The sequence below is a fragment of the Mucor velutinosus genome (assembly GCF_035048745.1).
Source record: "Mucor velutinosus strain NIH1002 chromosome Unknown tig00001564, whole genome shotgun sequence".
Lineage (NCBI taxonomy): Eukaryota > Fungi > Mucoromycota > Mucoromycetes > Mucorales > Mucoraceae > Mucor > Mucor velutinosus.
In genome coordinates, this window is record NW_027041906.1 from 4,321,725 (window position 1) to 4,341,434 (window position 19,710).

Here is a 19,710-nt window from a genome sequence, read left to right on the forward strand (position 1 = left end):
AGGAGGGGGGGGCGGCTCCCTCTTAACAATGTGGATAAGTGACAATGGAACCTGTCAATAGACTGTAAACAACAGAGCTCCCTTTCTTTGAATGAGTGTATATGTGCATGGTAGCCAAATTGAGCCCACGGAGCAATGGTTATCTTCGATAAGCTCAGAAAGCTATTTAAAAGTGAGATAAGGGAACAGTTTGTCCCAAAAGCAAAAAAAAACTGTTAATCAATCATGGCGGAGTACAGCGATAAGAGTGACACTCGGAGATGTCGGAAAACAGGACACCACCAATGCCTTCCACCTCTATCACATCAACCATGCTGTAAATGAGCATTCCGCAGATGAAGCTGGAAAGTAGGACAAAGAGTAACACTCTCTGAGCAAACATTTATCACAAACGGAGAGATCTTTTTGGTGTTTGGACATCTCATATTTTAATGGCCCTAGAATGAACTCGATGTATATAAATACCTTGTGCCCAATCACTGATACTTGAGTCAGAAGAGGTTGTTGGTGTAACAGATTCCTAATATCTCTATACAAAAGGTTGCATTTTTCCCACCACTCTCTTTCTTCTTTTCTTTCTTTCTTTCTTTACATACTCTAGAAAAGACCACGCACAAAAACCAAATGCCCTTTGATACAGTAGAGAGATCAACAAAACGAATTCGAGCAAATGGATTTGCCCAAGACGATCAAGATGATTGGTACATGCAATCATCATCGTTTGAAGTGTTTAGTATCGATCAGCCGCCACAGCAACAGGCACAGCAACCACAGCACCTCCACCAGCATCCACATCCGTCACAGGAACAGGAGCAAGATTGGTCCAAGTCTCACTATTCTCAATTTGATACAAGCAGATATTTTCCATACCAGTCGTCCATTCTGTCTTCACCGACATCCATGGACTACTTGCTGCCAGCAACACCATCTGCCACACCCATTGATATTCCTTATTCAGCAGGCGCCACCACCAACACAGAATACCTAGAATCGTCGAGTCTCGATGACCACATTTCACTGCAATCCAACAGCTACTGGCAAGACGATACTTACAGTGCGCAGTCAATGCAGAGCCCCATACACAGACCATCCATTGCATCTACTGTCAACCACAATTCACCGCCAAAAGTGCTTGCCGACTCGATCCATGCTGCTGGTCATCTAGAGGCATCACCTCATCTCACTGATGTATTGTCAAAGATCCAGTTTTCGTACAGCGATGTCGGAATTAACTTGGAAGCAAAGATCTCGAATGCATCGGAATTGCGCTCACTGATTGATGCGTTTAGCCAGATGTGCTGCTCCTCCAACATCAATGCATCCACAGCAGCACACGCCAGCAATGCCACCAACAGCACTGCGAATACCAGTGGGGATATTTCAAGCGCGGATGTGTCACAAGAGCCTAAATCAAGAGTAGTAGATAAAATGCTACTGTACAGAAACAAGAGTAACCAAACCAAGCCAGTCAACTTTTTCGCTTCCACTTGCAGACTTGGCCAAATCAGTAATCCACACTCTGATTCAATGACAAGCTTACAGCAGATTGCAGATGCCTGTGTCGACACCTATTTCACCTGCTGGGTTCGCTTCAAGCCCATCCTGCGCAAAGACCAATTCATGATGTGGTATAAGCAACAAGATGCTCCCACGGATACACTGATTGTCAATGCCATTTGCTCCTATGTGTTTCGCCACATGGTCATACACCACCCACGGCCAGGACTGAGCCACTTTCTGAAGGATCAAGACAAATTGCAAGAACAGGAAGAGTTTTTCTTTAGTCGTGCCAGAGAATGTCTGTCGCAATCGTTCGATACGCCTGATCGCTACACTGTGGCTGCGCTTCTGTTCATGAGCTTGCGTGCTGAACCCTCCAAAAGACATCACTATGCCGGCTTGGCTGGCTCTGCTTTGCATGAATTGGACATCTACCCTCGTATGGTGAATCAAGATGTGGATTCTTACGACAAGGAGATGGATACCAGGCTTTGGTGGTTTGCATGGGCTGCTGACTTTTCACTGTACACGGCGGGCTCGCCCAAGAACACACCCCAACCCAAGTTTCCTGGTCAAGTGGATCTGCCCCAAGTGTTTGAACAAGATATCGACGAAGGTGAAATCGGCGTCATTACATTTGCACACTGCCTTACGCTGTGGCAAATTCAGGCCGACATTGTGGCTGCCCTGTATGAACAGCAAAGCTCGGAATTGACAGTGGAACAATTGGCTGAATACGACAAACGTTTGCTGGATTTCCATAGCGCCCTGCCTGAATACCTGGTGTTTGACAGTGGGTTCGAGTATGGAAGTGAAGATCTGTTTCTGGCGTGCTTGAGGGTCAATATCGAGTACAATGCCACGCGTATCATTTTGCACAAACTGTTCATTCCAGAGATGAATGACACAAGGCCAAGCCGAGCTTCGTTGGAGTCGCTCAACATCTGTTTGTCCACTGCATTGTCCCAGCTCAGCGCCATCAAGACCTGCAATATGGGCGATGTGGGTCGTTGCGCCTTTGATCGCGATGAATTATGGCGTGCTGCTGAAGTGATCTCTGTCACCATGGACATTTACGACACGTGTATCTCTGCTGATGATCAAGCCAAGATCCTGACCGGCATCAAAATGGAGGATTTTTTAGTGGGCCTTCGTAAATCATACGACGTTTTGCAGAACACAAGAGAATTCCGTTTTTCATGCAAGAACTGGTTCCAAGTAGCAGACTGGATCCAAGTAGAGATCCGCAGACACCAGTTAGTCGGTAATGCAACCCATACAGCGAAACACATTGACGATGAGACACACAAAAAGAACAAGCCTGATTATTTTTTGGCTCATCTCAAACCAAACGCCATTCTCAATGACCATCAACCGCATCCTCATGAAGCATCTCTCATTAAACTATCACCATCATCATCATCCTCATTACTGTCATCCAAAAAACCATCCACATCATCATCATCTCTTCCACCAAAGACGTCAAAGCAGCAGCCTCGAAAGTCCATCTCTTTTCAAAATCAATTCAGCGTGCAACAACTGCCCACAACCAGCAACAACAACAGCAGCAGGCAGCCATCCGCACCACCACCACAACAAAACGCTGGTATCAATAGTCGAAAATCATCCTTCTCGACAGCTCCTCCATTTGTACAATTCAATGCATATATCCCGCCCGACCAGCAACAGCAGCAAGCGAATGGCAAAAACCCTGCAAGATTCCGTTACTTTAATCCTCGCAAGATGAACAAGTTTCTTTTCATCGACGAGCATCCCATGATGTAACTTGAGCTTTTACTGTTCCAACTCAATTCTGTACATACCTATATAACTAAATACTAATAAATACAAGACATAATGTAAAATGACGAATGACTGGCAAAACACAGGCGCTCATGCCATGGCACTTGATAAGCCCCAAGCTGATCCAACAACCATCGTGAGCATCTTTTCTTACTCCATTGCCACATAAAGCAATCTGGGCTTTTATTTAGATCCATCTATCGCATCCACGCAGTTAAAGCAAATCTGGGTTGCTTGCAAGGCATGATTTCATGATCCACAGCACCACTCAGCAACAATAGAATCCTGCCCAGTAAGGGCTTCACAATTCTCTCTGCACCTTCAGGTAACCCATGATCATCAGGGCGACTGTATATCTTTACCTCGCCTCCATGCTCTGCGATCCAGCCAGGATTCAGGTAGAACACCACCGTGATGCGTCTCTGATGTCGGTCCGCTGGATCATCGGTAGGCAGTGCATCGCGATGACGTTCGTATCTAGCGCCTTCAGGATGGAAGTAGGCTAGTTGGTATTCAGTACGGCCGTTCAGACGCACCATCTGCTTGATATCGTGCATCAATGGGCCCTGGATAAACTCGAGTATCTTTTGAAAGTAAGGAGGTGTATCGACAATGCCTTTCTGATGGTCTGCTTGGTTGTCAGGATCAAACCTGTCACGGAACACATGATGAATACTGATGCTTATACGCTCGCATTGTCTACATACCATAAAATGGAATCATCTCTGGCAGCTGTGTCTCTGGAGGGATCATTTTCACTAAAATTGCTTGCAGGAGTGAATTGACCTTGTTCCAATAATTGCAGAGATTCATTATGCGCACCTAGTAAAAGTAAAGATCATCAGTCCGTTGCATTAGGCACCAGGTAACCGATGCGTTCTGTACCTCGCAACGTGTCCAAGTCCAATTGTCCCTCCAATTCAGTCCATCCTTTGCTATACAGCTCTTCCACAGCTTCAGGTGACAGGCAATTCAGATCCCATGAACCGCTGTGTCTCTGATACTCGGTTGTATTGAGTTCATGGTAAAAGAGTCTTTGCGCCACAGAGAGCCCACTTTCTTGCTGATCCAAGTATTTCAGTAGTTCACTCTCTGCTATCTCTTCGACGACCTCCATTTCATCTTGATCGTACTCTTCAGGATGGTATTCAAAATCGGAAGGCAAATCACTCTTGTCATCTGGGAAATCAGGTAGATCACTAGCATCCGTAGCAGCCATACGCAAAATGCGATCTTCTAATGACAGGTGGTCTTCTTGTGGATGATTCATGTTTAGACGCGATTCAAGAGTGTGTATAAATGAAGAAAAAAAAAAGATGGGCAGGCTGATGTAGGGAAAGCGGAGAGGCCGCTTCGGCTGCCTTGGATGTGACAGCTGTAGTGGTGTATAATGCTGGCCTGATCATCAGATTCAATGTGATGTAATGAGAGCATCATTCAAGAGCATGAATACCGGAAGGATGTGCCCTATACAGCCAACCAAGGGGAAAGACATCAAGTGTATCGACATGAGCGCTGCGTGAAAGCTGCTCCATGATATACTGACCTGACAATAGACCAAGGTTGGTACTGTAACTCTTTGCTCCATTTCGGTGGATTGTCATACCCTTATCGCTAGATAGCACACTACCGCTATCATTTGCTTGTGGATATCAGGCAAATCCCGTCCACTATTGAGCGTTCATCAAGACCTACAGCAGAATAGCATCTATAGTTGCAGTCCTGCGAACGGAACAATGTTACAATAAACAACAACAACAACAACAGCAGCATCATCAAATCAACACCCACGCTTTAAAGGCTTGTGTAAATTGGTTACACACGAAAATATGCGTCAAATCATAGATTTAAAACGAAAAATTCTTACTATTATCTGCTCTTCTTCTTTTTGTTCACCAAGTATCTCTTTTTTCTAGGCACCTGTTTATCCCCTCCTTACATTAAGATAGACAAAAACAAGCCAAAGATATACATCCATCATGGTAACTCAATCTCTTGCAAAGCAAAACTACACTCAATTGGCAGAAGATGCTGTGAATCAGCAGATTCAAATGTACCAAATGGCTCAGCAGACGTACATCGCTGCTGCTGCTTATTTCAATAACGCAGAAGTAGCACTGCCTGTAGGTAGCTCTTATTTGGAGCATGGCGTGCAGAGTCTGATCATCCTCTACAGGGTTTTACAAAGTTCTTTCATGAGCGTGCTGAGCATGAAGGCAAGATGGCTCAGCATTTGATTGATTATCAAATTACGCGTGGAGGCATCTGTATTATCAGTGCTATTCCTCAGCCATTGGTAAGCGTGTGCTTGTTGGTTTGGCGTGTGTACTGATGCAACTACTTGAAGATTGATTGGAAATCTGCTACCAATGCCGTTGAAACCTGCTTATCCCTTGAAAAGGATGTCAACAAATCCTTGTTGAGTTTGACCGCCTTGGCCATCAACAACGCAGACGCTCATTTGCGCCATATCCTCAAGTAAGCTGCCAAAGTGTATGATGGCGCCATACTAACGCTGTCTATATAGGGGTGGTCATTTAAAGTACAAGGTAGAAACCATCGCCAACGTCGCCAAGGGCTATACGCAAATCAAACGAGTTGGTGGAGAGGGACTTGGATTGCACATGTTGGATCAAGACTTGTACAAACACGAAAAGTTTGTTGTTTGAGTTGCGTGTCCACTTTTAGTTGCAATAAACAAAAACTCTCGATCCGAGCGTTTCAAGTGTGGTGTGTATCACGCATTTGACGGATAAACTGCGATTCAAATGACAGGAGCGTGTAGCATATAGCATGTAGAACAGTGAAATTCTGGATCCGTGGTTGAGCCAATGACGGCATTGGTGTCCGTTTATCTCAAACCATAAGGTTAAATCCCATGTGGTACACTTTTTTTTTTGTCTTTTCTTCTTCTTCTTCTTCTTCTTCCTTTTTTTTTCTTTAAGCTTACATTACAAAAGAGATGCCAAACAGCTTAGCCAGCTTAACTGATAGCATGGAAACGAACAGTATCACGCATACGATCGGTAATCTGGCTCGTGCTGCAACCACCCGTCATCGTCATTCTCAGCATTTGAGTTCAACCACTGCTCTGCCTGTTCCGCCACCACCTCAACACACAAATGTCTCGAGCCATCCTCATGATCACACAACAGCAGCAGCAGCAAATGCCCGTCGCTTATCAGCCGATTACTCTTCCAGTGCACCGAATCATCTTTCTCATTCACCCTCCAACAGTGCATCTCATTTAGACAGCAGAAGAAATTCGGCAGTGGGTCTGACGGCTGTCGATGGCCCTATTAATAATATGACAATTGAATTTGATGGTGGAACTCACGTCATTGTGCGACCCAACCGTATTATCAGAGGTAAAGTGATATTGACCGCTGTCGAAAGACTCTATGTTACAAGGATTCGGGTCAAGGTGAGAAGCATGACAATGAGCTTGAGATGTGAAAAACTGACATGCAGCAACAAGTTTCGTGCAGAGGAAGTAGCTATTGTGCGTATCGATGAAGGAGGAGGCGAAAACAAGGGCGGCGAACGACTGCACGAGACTATCACTACCTTCTTTGAGGCAGATTGGAAGCTGTGGGGCAATGATGCTACGGGTAATATATATATATAGAGAGAGAGAGAGAGAGAGAGATGGGTCATATTGAGTCTTAAAAAAAACGTCATATCTAACATTCTGTAAAGCTTATTCACAAGCTGGTTGGGATGAATTAGAGCCTGGAAAATACGAATTCCCATTTGCATTAAAGGTCAGTTTGTTTTGGTGGCGGATTGCTTTTTGACAGAAACAGGATCTAACCGCACTGTACAGTTTCCTAATGTCAACTACCCTCCCTCTATGGAAGAGCCCAAAGGATTCAGTATTCGCTATGTTTGGACAGCTCAAGTAGATGGGCCTGCTCTTCAATCTGGATTGAAAAGCAGAGAATATCTTACCCCGTACAGGCCAATCATTGTATCAACACCAGGTAAGATCGGCGTGTGAGTCAGTGCTTTTTCCATCTATACATGGCTCACTGATGCTATGTAGATCGTCAATGGGAGTATAGAAAAACGCTAATGCGAGATAAACGAACCATTGCCGCCGAGGTGCTTGCCAAGCTGGTGAAACAATCCTACTGTCCGGGTAAGCTCATCACATTTCACGCAAGCATGGAAGGGGTATAGGTAGTAACGTCTTTATGACTAATAGATGAGCCATTTATCATGCATTTAAAGATATTCCTGGGTCAATCTGATTCTCGCATCACATCAGTGGGATTCAAATTTCGCAAACACCATGAAGGAAAGATGCTGGTTCAACGAGGCACAGCGTTCAGAGAGCATGTCCGTGTCGTGTTGCAGGGTCAAATACCTGTGCCTGGCTCAGATTTCAAGTTTGAGCAAGACATTTCATTCGACGTCCCTACTCGACTGGTGTCTCCCTCCTTCATATCACATCACACGCGCGTCTACTACGATATTCAATTCCAAGTAACAATGGAGCATGGCGGTTTATTCAAATCCACACACACATCTGAATTCGCCATCCCCATCACCATTGCTAATTTACCGTATGACCAGCTACTGCGTATTCCTGGTTTGACGTCCATTGAGTTTTACAAGACCAGCAAGGAATGTCCTCAGTTCTTTGATCCTACATTGGAAGAGCCGCCAGAGCAATCAGCGCTACCAAGTGAACTCTTGGGCTCCATTCAAACAGCCTTGATGACCTCCACACCTCGCGATGACCCACCCAATTACTTTAGTATCCCCACCTTACCACCACAATTAGAATTGCGTAAGGAACGCAAGGAGAGATCAGTGTACATGACTAGATCAGTGAGAGGTAATGTTCAAGGCGCAGAATTAACAGAAGCCATGGTGATTCCTGGATTATTTGATGAAAGCTGGTAGATGCTCTGTATTACCCCCCCCCCCTTCCTTGTTTAAAGTGTATATATATTATATTAGTACTACGTAAAACCCCTTCTTCCCTTTATACATTTGATGATGTTTGTGTAAGTTGCACAAATCATATGTCTTGTTGTTGGCGTCCACAACCCTTTTCAAGATTAGCTTTGTAACCAAAAAAAAAAAGTGTATAAAGTAACATATATTGTGATTCGCTGCTATTGAACATAAAGGATTGCATTTAGAAATTCGCTACAGTTCCTTGGCGGCTATTCTATTGGGAGATTTACAGTAGTAGTAGTAGTAGTGGATCAGAGCATTCTAGTAAATACATTCAGTAAACGCAACATTTAAGGCAAACGCGTTACCATTTGTCTTTTGTTGCTTTTCGTCACAGTTGCTAGCTTTTGTTTAACCATTGACAATATTATATTCCTTGAATCATGGCTGCTCGCGTTTCGCTGCGATTTCAGGTTCTTGCATACAAGAACTTTTTACCTTTAAGCCTTTTTACCTCCTTGTACAGGCCACTGTAGATCGTCAGAATGGCACCAAACGACTCCTTTCGACCAGTTCTCTTATGCTGACACTTTATTTCAATTTTTTTGGGTCGAAAACCGCTGACCAAATTTCACTCATTTTTTTTTCCATGAGTTACCATTCATGAATTTTTCCAAAAATCAGTCGATCACGTTTTTCACCCTCAAAACGACGGTTTTTTTTTACTATATGTATTAGTAACATAGAGACCTGGAAAGCTCGTTTATCATATACAATCGCTGTTTTGGGGAGTTACTAATACGAAATGCAACTTTTCGGCTAAATAAACGTTTTCTGTTATTGCCAATTCTAGAAATATTTTTTGGTGAAACGTAAGAAAGTTTTCAGTACCATTCGATAGGGAATTCAAAGTAGTATCCAAGACTCTTAGATGGCTACGTAGGTTGTGTATTGCCTCTGAGGAGCATTCATCGATAGAAGGGGGGGGGTTTGTCAAATTGAAGCCATGGTGCATACTTTTCATTTCCGTCGTATCCTGTATTTGAATTGGGTATTCAAGCACTACTGAAGAATGATCTTTATGCTTGAGCTCATCAAGGGAATTGGTAAATTAAAATTCAATGGTGGTGAACAGTATGGCTAATCGTGCCAAAACATGACCTCAGCAATTTGCTCTAGCTAGACGTTGTTGTTGTTTTTTTGTAACAATACGAGTTCCAGTCATTCTAGAGTCGCTTTAACAAAGGGATCCGCCAAGAGCAATGGAAAATTAATGCTCCATGCATTTCCCCCCCCCCCCTTCTATTCAGGGCCCTCATCTCCTCCAGGGCCAACCATCAACACACAGACTGTAGATCATAGTGATGTGATTAGTTGCACAGATCCATCTTTGTTGTTGGTGTTGACAACCTTTTTCCTGTTTAAAAATAGCTCTATAAACGTCTGTAAAATAGCATTTATATTATGTTGCTTATCTTTCCTATCTTCATTTCAAGAAGGTGAATATAGCATAGTAAAAAATGAATATGGCAGCTGTGACACAGCAAGAAGCAGAACTCCATTCACATGATGTTCTCTATATGATACCCAGCACCAAATATCAATTTGAAAGGGATGGTGAAAAGACGCTCTTACAAGACTATATGGGAGATGACATGCCAGCGAATACCAATCAAATCAATGGCAACGATATGCTGTCCTCTAGCCCACCTGCACTGACTCAGTTCCTTGGTAAGCATGTGCCAGTTCAATTGTACGACAACCCACCCCCAGCACTATCCATAACCAATGTACCATCTTCAACAAGATCCACTGGTAGATCTCGCTCGCTATCCACCAAAAAATCATCTCTGCGCAAGTCTTTTTTTCACAAGGTCAAGTCCTTCTTTTTGTATTCCAACAAGAGTTGAGGTTTTATTTTACAATCAGAACTGGGCAGTGAACGTGAGATTGTACGTAATCACTAAAACTACCCATAAAGAACCTGTTTTCATAACCCCAATTAGTTTACTGCATATCCTCAATAATAATAAAAAAAAAAAAAAGTGCATACCTCTTCCATCCTGATAGATTTCTGCTTCCCATGATCAAACAATCCATGGTCTTGGTATCCAGGAAATCAATAAGCACATTGCAGGCATGTGTGGTATCTGTCTTGAATACGTGTGTTTTCACTTGAAATCCTGCTGCTTTGATTTTATCCACTGCTTTGTCCATGGCTCTCATTTTTTCAAGCGTCAACTAGTATGATAAAATCAATATGCAAGCCTTATCTCATCATGCCGACACTCCTGTGGTACTCACCTCCTTTTCAATCGTCTCGAGCGAATCTGTAGGTGGCAGCTCAATAGACTCTGTCGTCTCTCAGTCAGTCCATGTGTGCGTCTTGGTACTGACGTATACAACTCACCTTGCTCACCAAACTCGCAATCCAGTACCATCACCATGATTGCATGAATCTCATCGGTAGGCCGCAGAAAGTTTTCAATGGCCCATTCTATCGTCTTGCTGGCTTCTTCTGATACGGGATCAATGGCAAGCGCAATTTGACGTGTTTTATTAGACATATTGTGAATATAGATTGAGAAAAGAAAGAAGGAAAAGAAGGCAAGTAAGTTCTAATGCTATCTAAATGCTCACTAAAATGATTGGACGAAAACGATTGTTTGGAATCACCTCTTTTTTTTTTTTTATTTCTGCTGTTTAAGAAGCGCCTTTGTATCTATGGAAACAAAAGATAGCCTAGAAGCGTTCCTTATAGAAACAAAAACGACCAAGAAGAAGCGCTTCTTGCACTGGCAAGCATGGTCCACTGAAATGAGCAGCGCCCTAATTTACATCCAACATGGATTCAAATCCAATCATCTATCTTGAGTTTCCTCTGCTACAATCAGACCAACAACGTGAGTGTTTATAGGTGATCTCCTGGACAATCTTGGAACAGCTGTCAAAATCCATAGTGTACGAAGCCTTTCTGTAGTTGGTAACGCTACTGTTCTTGATAGTCTCGTTTTGGCCAAATGGTTGTATGTGTTGCGAGTAGCTCCGTTTTCTCAAAGCGTTATACAAGCAATCTAGCCAATCTGTGCCAAATTTATACACAACGGCATCTTTCCCATCATTCCTTGGGCTACCTGGATCAAGCCGAAGCCATTAGGTATTTTGAATGTTGCACTGCAACAATCAGCCTTATATCTTGGTTGGGTTCAATCGCTCCTCCATCCCTCTGACTCGCCCCCCCCCCTACCCCCTCACATCTTAGATCTCATGCTGTAGAGAGTGTCGTCCCTGAGCTTATTATGTCTGCAAGAAAGCGTTGCTATGAAAACTAATTTATTTCTCTATGGTACAATACTACATGAATACGAGCACCACTATTGCTGCAAGACAGTGTTGCATTCAGTGATCGGTTGCTCCTGGCTTACAGAAACCTCCTTGTTCTCCTCAACAGTGACAGCCTCAACTGGCTGCTCCACAGGCTCAGAGCTGGCCGACGTCTCATCAATCCTCCCACTTGCATTCGTAATAGAAGCTTCTGTTTTATCCAGTATTGTCGGCACATTGGATTCCTCTTGCAATGATGGCACATCAACAGGCTCTCCTCCTTTACCAAAAAAGTTGTTATCCGTAATGTATCGCAAGCACTGTAAAATGACGCTCTTTTCCTGCATAATGTCCTTTTCCAGCAACTAGACGGCAGTATCAGATTTCCTGCTGCCAACAAATCACAGTGACTCAACTCACCTTGAACAAGAGATTAGGCCTCTTTTTAAACACGGGTGCATTCTTGGGTTGTTTGGGCCTGGGCTCAGGCTTTTCATGCGAAAACCCACACTCATCACCTCGTTTGCATTTACCCATCATGAAATACTTGCATCTTCGCTTCGGTCTATCCTCAGGCAACAAGATCTTTCCCATCGCAGATGGATCTTTGGATGAAATGGCGTCTTTTTCAGGGTCCATGGTATCATCAGAATCAGAATTCGAGTCGTATTGAGCATCTACCAGCGACGATTCCTCGGATTTACTCTTTTTGTTTTGCTGCTGCTTGTTTCTATCGTTTAATTTTCGCTTCTTGTTGTTCACTGGCAGCTCACCACGAGCCTCCTTTTCAGCCATCTCCTGTTCCTTTCTGACTATATTGTCTTTACTGGGCCAATTCTTCTTTCTAGCTGCGATCCATGCTGCTAATTCTTCAGGTGTATCAATTCGAGGCGCATTGGGAGGAATCACTCCATCGGGCCGAGATCTGGTTGAGTATACAGTGTTATCTTGTGTATGTGAAGTATGTGAATCAACCCAACTTACGGCTTTTTGTTGGTTTCTTTTCTCTCTTTTCCGTGCGCAATCTCTTCGTGCTCTGGTAGTGCTGATTTCAAACACATATGATCACAGCTTGGACATTGGATATGAAGTTTCTCATGTTGTGCTACTGCAACGGCACTTTTCAGCCATCGATTGCAACAAAATTTCGGCCTAGGGTTGTATAAATGACATGCATCAACAAGCAAAAATCTATACATACTTTTTTGGCGATGGATCACTCTCATTGACAGCTGTCTCTGTGGGTGGAGCAGCAGTGGCAGCAGTGGCGTTGGGATGCGTAATATCATTGTAGTTAATCATGGATCGCTGATCGTTCACAGCATAGTAATCGGCGTAATATTCTACAGGTGGATACTGCTCTTGTTGGCGATTGCTTCCAAGCGTATTCGAGATGGAGGCAGCAGCAAGGGCGCCCATTGCCTGTCGCTGTTGTGTCTGCTGTTGCAACTGATACATCATGGATGGCAGTGCGGCTGATGGATCTCCTTGTGGCACATGCTGTTGCTGTGGATAGTTGGTATAGTATTGTGGATAGTAGTATGGGTTGTAAGGGTATTGCGGTGGGTTGTTGTGGTTGTTATTGCCATCCATTTCTAAGCGTTTGAATTGATCAAAGAGAAAAACTTTTTTTTTTTTTTTTTTTTTTTTTTTTTTTTTTTTTTCCTTGCTTTCTTCGATATGTGGTTTCTTTTTTTCATGCTGGAGGTTTGAACGTCACGAAATGTCAGGGCAACGTTTGTCTGCTATCCAACATTAGATAGCATTGATTTAAAGGGGAGTTTTTACCGTAGCGAAGCAAAAGCGCAAAGCCATGGTAATCAGGCGTCTAATCCAATACTTGGTAACATTGATCTATAGAGGGGCTTGATTGCAGCGAAGCGAAGGTTCAAAACCATAGTGTTCAAGCAGCAAATTCGGTCACTCATTTCCGTTATTATCAAGCTTACCAGCAACATAGCGCATCAAAATTTGCATGAATCAGCTTTACCAAAATCAATATGCCTTCTATTCGAATCAGAAGTTGCACAGGCTGCAGAACTGCCCTTCCAGAAGATCTCAGCTACCAACGATGTGATCCATTCCGTGTAAATAAAAGCCATAAAGCAAAAACATAACCAGATTTGACAGCTTTCAAGCCTTCATACCTTGACATATAGACCTTTCTGAGCCACCGGAATGGTGCCAAACAATGGTACTTGAGTAGTAGTAACTTTCTGACGCCTTTGCTCAACGTTTTGGGGGCCTAAAAAACATGGTCAAAAATCGACCAAAAAGCATGAGGGGTACCTCATGGTTTTCATCGAAAATCAAACAATCGCGTTTTTCACCTTGAAAATAAATACTTTTACTATGGTATATATTCATCCAAAATGTTTCTCTCGATCCAAAGCAACTTCTGCAATCACTTTTATGAGGTTTTCATACGCAGGATTTTGACATCTTGGCCAAAAACCTTATTTCATATTCTCTAAAATTGCTCAATAGGTTCAGTCAAAACATCTATTTTACTTGGTACCATTGGAAGCGTCTTGAAAAGTACTCCAAGAATGTATTAGGAAGCATCGGATGTTTATTACAGTTTATATAGTCGAATATTACAAAACAGATTTTTTTTTTTTTTTAAATTGTGTTTATTGATTGAGCCGCGTACACTAAGAGTAATAGGTCAGAGTGAAGAGGCGGGTGCAATTGAGAAATGAAAAAAATATAAATATAAATGGAAACTAAACTAAACTAACAAAAGGAACTATCTAACTATCTAAATTACAAGAGGGAATGGATTTGATCTTCATCCACTGTCTGTCGGACAGTGGAGTGGATATGTACCAGAATCGCCTCAGGGACAAAGATAGTGCCGTCAAAAACAAAGCGCATATGGGCTAGCCATATTTGAGACAGGGTGATGAGTAGGATTCTGTATGGATGGATGCCTTTGACTTGGGAGTACCAGATATCTGAAAAGTCCAGGGACAGAAGAGCCTCTTTGATGTCAGTGATGGACGTGGTGGGCCATAGGAACTCAAAAATGACGCCTTGCCATACCTTTTCTTTGGATGGACAGTCAAAGAGCAGGTGGCTGGCAGTTTCATTGGGAGACAAGCAGACAGGACAATTGTGGGACTCGAAAAATGCAGGCATCATGTAGTGTAATCTGCTTCTAGAAGGGATACAGCCTGCGATGAATCGGTATATCACATTACGTTGAATGTAGGTAAGAGACAGGGACCAAAAGAATTTCCAATTAGCAGCAGAGACATTTTGCAAGACCAAGGGCTGTTCCACCGACGACAGTACAGACAGACGAAATGTTTTGGCGGAAGCCTGAGCGTTTCTAAGAGATTGGCCATCGTGCAGACAAAATTGATCCACCAGCGGCGCAAAAGAGACTCCAGGATCTACTACAGGGGCTGGATTACACACTGGGAGGAAGTAGGGCTGGAATTTAAGAGTGCCAGATGCGAGGCCTCTGAACACTGTTGAAGGAGCTCTCTTCCACCTGAGGAGGGAAGGGTCACGAGTGTCTCTCCAATGTACAAAGTTAAGCCGGGCATCGTACTGAAATACATCAGAAACCATCATCTCTTTGACTTTAAGAGGAACAACCAGTGAGGAGGATGGAGGAACATAGAAAGCCGCCTGTAATGGAAGAGCCATGGCAGTTGCAGAATTGATCGGTGCCGCATCAAACAACTTAGGAAGATAGTCAACTGTACGATATAACATATCGACAGTTCCCGTGCGTTGCTTTTTCAACCCCTTAGTACGACGAGCAGAGGGAAATAGCAGCGGGATTTGATGGTGGGGGTAACCATTAACATTGCGAATGTGGTAGCTTAAGAGGTACGACACAGGATGGGAATCTATGACATCTTGATCTTGAACCAGTAATGGGTGGAGCCAACGAAAATACAAAGCTGAAGCTTGTATTTGGATGTCTACAACACCGAGACCACCTTTGTCCTTTGGTAGAGTCCACACCTTCCAAGGGATGACGGGGAAGATGTTTCTTCTCAAGAACTGAATAGCCAGAGAACGCAGCTGCTTGAAGTCAGCTTGAGTCAAAGGCGTAACACGCAGGATGTACCATAGCTTGGAGAGCAAAAGAGAGTTCAGCACTGTAGCCTTTCCAACGACCGACAGGGAGCGACCAGAATGAATCTGGATGGCAGTTTTGATCTTTGTTACCAAAGCACCCATAAAGTGAACTCGCTGAATCCTACTTTGGACGAGAGGAAATCCCAGATAGGTCAACGGTTCATCGTCCTCAACAGAATGGAGATGTGTGATACCCATTTGTGATAATGGACCATCCCACATATCCCATGTATCCCGACCAGACACTGAAAAGGCTTCCACCTTGGCATTATTGAACTTGGCGTTGGAGGCAGCACAGTAACGAGCCATATGGAGCTGTAACCGAGTCAAATCATTGGAGTCATGGATAAACACCAAAGCGTCATCAGCATAGCACAGGAGTTTTGTTCGTGCAGTACCCATCAAGTAGCCTTGAAATTGGCGATCATGCAGGATTGCAAGCAGAAAAGGTTCAAATGCCAAGTTGTACAGTACAGGAGAGAGAGGATCCCCCTGCTTCAAGCCTCGAAGTTTCGCCACTTCAGTTGACAGATGGCCATTGATGTTGATACGTATGAGGTTGTCACCCATCAACTTGGAGATACACTTGATAATAGGGCGAGGAAACCCAAATTTCCCCAATACCTTCCTCAAATATTCCAAGTTCACCCGATCGTATGCCTTTTCTTGATCCAGAAGAAGACCGATGTCATAATCCAAAGTGTTAAAGGAAGGATCATTTTCCTGTTGTTCAGCGATGGACCATTTCCGTTGAGCATCTTCCATTAGGAGCTGGCAGATCATTCCATTTTCAGCAATGAATCGACCAGGAATAAACCCAAGCTGATGTCGGCTGATCAAGTTGGAAGAGACTTCCATGATTCGACGGTTGATATTGCGAGTGAAGAGCTTGTAGTCTGAATTAGCCAGAGACAGAGGACGGTAGTTCTTCATTTCAGCTGGATCGCCTTTCTTGTAAAGCAGACACATGACGGATTCGTTCCAAGATGGCGGGAACTTACCCTTCTTTAAAGCTTCATTGTAGACTAATTGGATGAGATCATGGAACGGTGGAAATTTCATTACCAAGTACAGGATTTCATAAGGTAATCCATCAGGTCCAGGACTACTCAAACGACGAGTCTGCTTGCTATCGGTCAAGAGTTCCTCCACATCAATCGGCATCATCAATGATTCCTGCTGCTCGCTGTTGAGCTTCAAATGACCTGGGATGTTGCGAATTATAACACTGAGGGAGGTTGAATCCAGAGCCTCCGGTGTGAACAGTGAGGTGTAAAAGTTGGTAGCAATGTTGGAGATGCTAGGTTGATCTTGACATAGATCGCCAGTTGTAGGGTTCCTGAGTTCCACAATTGAACGACGATTTTCTCGAGACACCACAGAGCGCTTCAGGAAGCCTGGAGATTTCTCACCATGTTCCCGCCAAAATTTTCCTGCCTTCAAGATCTCTATTTCTGCAAGAGAGTGCTGGAGAGATTGAATCTGTTGATTAACCGTGTCCAAGCCTTGAAACACCAAGCCTCTTGTCTTCTTATGCCGCATCATCTTGTTTCTCTTTGATAGCAGTCGGTGTAGCTGTTGTTTCCGCCAGTTCAAATCCTCCATTTGATACTGTTTGATAAACATCTTTACTTCGGCTTTGATCCAATCCCATTGTTGTTGGGGAGTGGAGAAACGCTTGATTTCTGCCAGACGCGCCTCACTATCAATGAGGAATTCTGCCAATGCCTTCCTAAATGTTTTGTTGCAAGCCAAGAACGGATTTGCCTTCCAGTTACCAGGGCCACGGCCATTCGCATCTTGATATCGAAAAGAGAATCCCAAGAGTTCATGGTCGGTCCAGGCAGGAGACAGATACTGCTGGTTGGTGCTAGTGACTAGATGATGGGCGTTTGAACTACAAAAGATGTAATCCAGAATCCCTGAATTGCTTCCACTATGCCATGTGTTGTGTTTGTCTTCCCCAAAAACGTCAATAAAGTAATCATCGAGTAGATCGGTCCATTCTACTGGTGCACTGGTGAGGGTGCCATCGACTCGACGATCCTTGTACTGGTAGTTGAAGTCTCCCATGATAAAGACGGTGTTTGTTGTAGTAGTAATAGTTTCTTTGACAATTTGTGTGCCAATGAGTTCTGAATAGAACGCTGATCGGTCGGTGTGAGCGGACGCACGACCGTAAATATTAAGTATTGTTGCTATTGGTGGTGAATTGGGTGAATTTTCCAGGTCTCGAGTAAGATGAAGGGAAGCCAAGATAAATCGACCCCCATCAATGCCTTCTGAGATGTGTTTGAGTGAGTAATGAGTGTTGAGGGAAATGATGCCGCAATGTTGAGTCCAAAGACTCGACTTGCAAGTAAATTGAGTGTTGAGTATGTCTATAAATGTGTTGTCTGTTGCATGTGTTTCTTGAAGCACTAAGATGTCATATCCTAATGTTCGAAGATATCTAATAAATTGTTGTCTTTTTTTGGTGTTATCTGTTTTTTTTAGGCCACGGCAATTGAGGGTGGCTATTTTCACTGTATTTTGCTGATTAATCATATTAATGTTGGGGAGGTGAAGGAGGGCCTGTCAAGCCGAGTTGATGTCCAGTCTCTACTTCATTAGATGCAGCTTGTTGTTTGGCAGAACTAACATCATCCGCGCCATTAAATTTACCGATCTTCTTCGCAGGGCGTTCAGGGCGCTCCTCTCGTTCATTAGCAGAATGGGTAGAAGAGTCGTACATGATAATATCATTGGAAGCCCCTTTCCCATCGACTTCTTTAACTTGGAGTTTTGGAAGATCATCCATTTGAACATCTCTATCAACTACCTGCTTTCTAGCACCTGTTTGACTATCAGCGTCACCTTGAGTGCTACCTTGCTGGGTAGCAGTAGTTCGATTATCGGAATCACCTTGGGAACCACCAGATGCAACATCCTGGCCTTTTCCTTGGGCATTACCTTTGTTTCCAACTGGAGCACCACCAGGAGTTACTTTGGAGCCACCCTGAGTACCCTTTTTACCCTCTTTGGCCACCTGAGAGCCCTTTCGGGGTTTGGCAGGAGTGTTTTCCACCGCACGGACCTTGTTTGGGCTGTCATTGCGACTGCAGTTCTTCACCACATGTCCAGTTTCATTGCAATGATGGCAGCGGACCCACTTCTTGTAGTCAGGACAATCAGCCCGACAGTGTTCAGAGCTCTGACAATTACGACAGAAAGCCGGCATTTGATCCCATTGGAGTAAAACTTTTCTTTGATCCGAAGCTGTCAAATCCCAGACAATGACACGACTGAGTTTCTCCAAATGGCGATGACCAGGGCAAGATTTCCCAACGGGATGTAACTCTTGACATTCATAACCAGGGCTGGAAGGAACCGTTAGATTAAGTGTAGCATAACCTTCTCCTTGATAGATCCCATCAGTTCTCGAGATGCCGTGATCCAAGACATCCCCGAACGCAGAAAGTCGGGCAGCCATTTCCTCCTTCAACTGAAGGGCCGGCAAGAAAGGAAGATTCTCCAGGGTCAGTTTCACAATCGTAGCATCAGCATGGTACGAGGCAAACCCTTTCACAAAGGTGCCATCCTCTAGAGTGATACCTTCTTCAATGAGAGTCTTACGACCTTCGCTGTTGGGCAGCCACATGGTTTCCAAGAAGGCATGGTTGAGGTAGTGTCGAGGTTGTTTCCGGTATCCAAGAAATTCTTCATACATGTCTTCAGCATTAGAGGCTTCGTTGAATTGAAGAAGAGCCTTGTTCAAGAGATTGCGATCCTTGATAGGTGTCAGATCGATGAAGACGGAATCCTGTTCCACGCCTTTGAGGAATGGACGGATAACCGCCTGAGGAGGTGGCGAAGTATCCCCATTGATGGCCTGTTGCGAGGCCTCTGCTTCCGTTACAGGTCGTTTGACGATAGTGGGATTGAAAGAGACGATGGATTGTTGTTGTCTGTTGTTCCCTTTGCGGCGTGAGTTAACCACATGAGTCCACAACAGTGGAGCCGCAGTGTCAGCTTGCGAGGAACGTTGATGTACTTGACTAGTGTCTGACATGCGAAAAGGGATGACAAAGTAAAATA

At 43.9% G+C, this 19,710-nt stretch overlaps 9 protein-coding genes across 9 annotated transcripts; 4 read left to right on the forward strand and 5 right to left on the reverse strand.

The window, feature by feature from the left end:
* Positions 1-624: 624 nt before the first annotated feature.
* Positions 625-3,285, forward strand: ATC70_011719 (uncharacterized protein; the record flags this gene model as incomplete). The annotated part of the gene is made up of 1 exon (XM_064830905.1): positions 625-3,285. The coding sequence occupies one exon, from the start codon at positions 625-627 to the stop codon at positions 3,283-3,285; it is 2,661 nt and encodes an 886-aa protein (XP_064683407.1).
* Positions 3,286-3,500: 215 nt separating this feature from the next.
* HMG1_4 (3-hydroxy-3-methylglutaryl-coenzyme A (HMG-CoA) reductase isozyme) lies at positions 3,501-4,573 on the reverse strand (the record flags this gene model as incomplete). The annotated part of the gene is made up of 3 exons (XM_064830906.1): positions 3,501-3,954; positions 4,011-4,125; positions 4,189-4,573. 3 exons carry the CDS (start codon positions 4,571-4,573, stop codon positions 3,501-3,503), a joined length of 954 nt encoding a protein of 317 aa, XP_064683408.1.
* Positions 4,574-5,282: 709 nt separating this feature from the next.
* On the forward strand, positions 5,283-5,972 carry ATC70_011721 (uncharacterized protein; the record flags this gene model as incomplete). Its single annotated transcript, XM_064830907.1, has 4 exons — positions 5,283-5,426; positions 5,480-5,599; positions 5,651-5,781; positions 5,831-5,972. 4 exons carry the CDS (start codon positions 5,283-5,285, stop codon positions 5,970-5,972), a joined length of 537 nt encoding a protein of 178 aa, XP_064683409.1.
* A 293-nt stretch (positions 5,973-6,265) lies between these two features.
* On the forward strand, positions 6,266-8,214 carry ATC70_011722 (uncharacterized protein; the record flags this gene model as incomplete). Its single annotated transcript, XM_064830908.1, has 6 exons — positions 6,266-6,727; positions 6,782-6,914; positions 7,003-7,067; positions 7,130-7,286; positions 7,349-7,444; positions 7,511-8,214. The coding sequence occupies 6 exons, from the start codon at positions 6,266-6,268 to the stop codon at positions 8,212-8,214; spliced, it is 1,617 nt and encodes a 538-aa protein (XP_064683410.1).
* Positions 8,215-9,731: 1,517 nt separating this feature from the next.
* Positions 9,732-10,121, forward strand: ATC70_011723 (uncharacterized protein; the record flags this gene model as incomplete). The annotated part of the gene is made up of 1 exon (XM_064830909.1): positions 9,732-10,121. The coding sequence occupies one exon, from the start codon at positions 9,732-9,734 to the stop codon at positions 10,119-10,121; it is 390 nt and encodes a 129-aa protein (XP_064683411.1).
* Positions 10,122-10,125: 4 nt separating this feature from the next.
* Positions 10,126-10,778, reverse strand: ATC70_011724 (F-box domain-containing protein; the record flags this gene model as incomplete). The annotated part of the gene is made up of 4 exons (XM_064830910.1): positions 10,126-10,195; positions 10,265-10,452; positions 10,516-10,565; positions 10,622-10,778. The coding sequence occupies 4 exons, from the start codon at positions 10,776-10,778 to the stop codon at positions 10,126-10,128; spliced, it is 465 nt and encodes a 154-aa protein (XP_064683412.1).
* Positions 10,779-11,585: 807 nt separating this feature from the next.
* On the reverse strand, positions 11,586-13,128 carry ATC70_011725 (uncharacterized protein; the record flags this gene model as incomplete). The annotated part of the gene is made up of 4 exons (XM_064830911.1): positions 11,586-11,900; positions 11,956-12,460; positions 12,520-12,687; positions 12,737-13,128. The coding sequence occupies 4 exons, from the start codon at positions 13,126-13,128 to the stop codon at positions 11,586-11,588; spliced, it is 1,380 nt and encodes a 459-aa protein (XP_064683413.1).
* A 1,173-nt stretch (positions 13,129-14,301) lies between these two features.
* Positions 14,302-17,706, reverse strand: ETR1 (mitochondrial 2-enoyl thioester reductase; the record flags this gene model as incomplete). Its single annotated transcript, XM_064830912.1, has 1 exon — positions 14,302-17,706. The coding sequence occupies one exon, from the start codon at positions 17,704-17,706 to the stop codon at positions 14,302-14,304; it is 3,405 nt and encodes a 1,134-aa protein (XP_064683414.1).
* A 475-nt stretch (positions 17,707-18,181) lies between these two features.
* On the reverse strand, positions 18,182-19,684 carry ATC70_011727 (uncharacterized protein; the record flags this gene model as incomplete). Its single annotated transcript, XM_064830913.1, has 1 exon — positions 18,182-19,684. One exon carries the CDS (start codon positions 19,682-19,684, stop codon positions 18,182-18,184), a length of 1,503 nt encoding a protein of 500 aa, XP_064683415.1.
* Between the last annotated feature and the right edge of the window lie 26 nt (positions 19,685-19,710).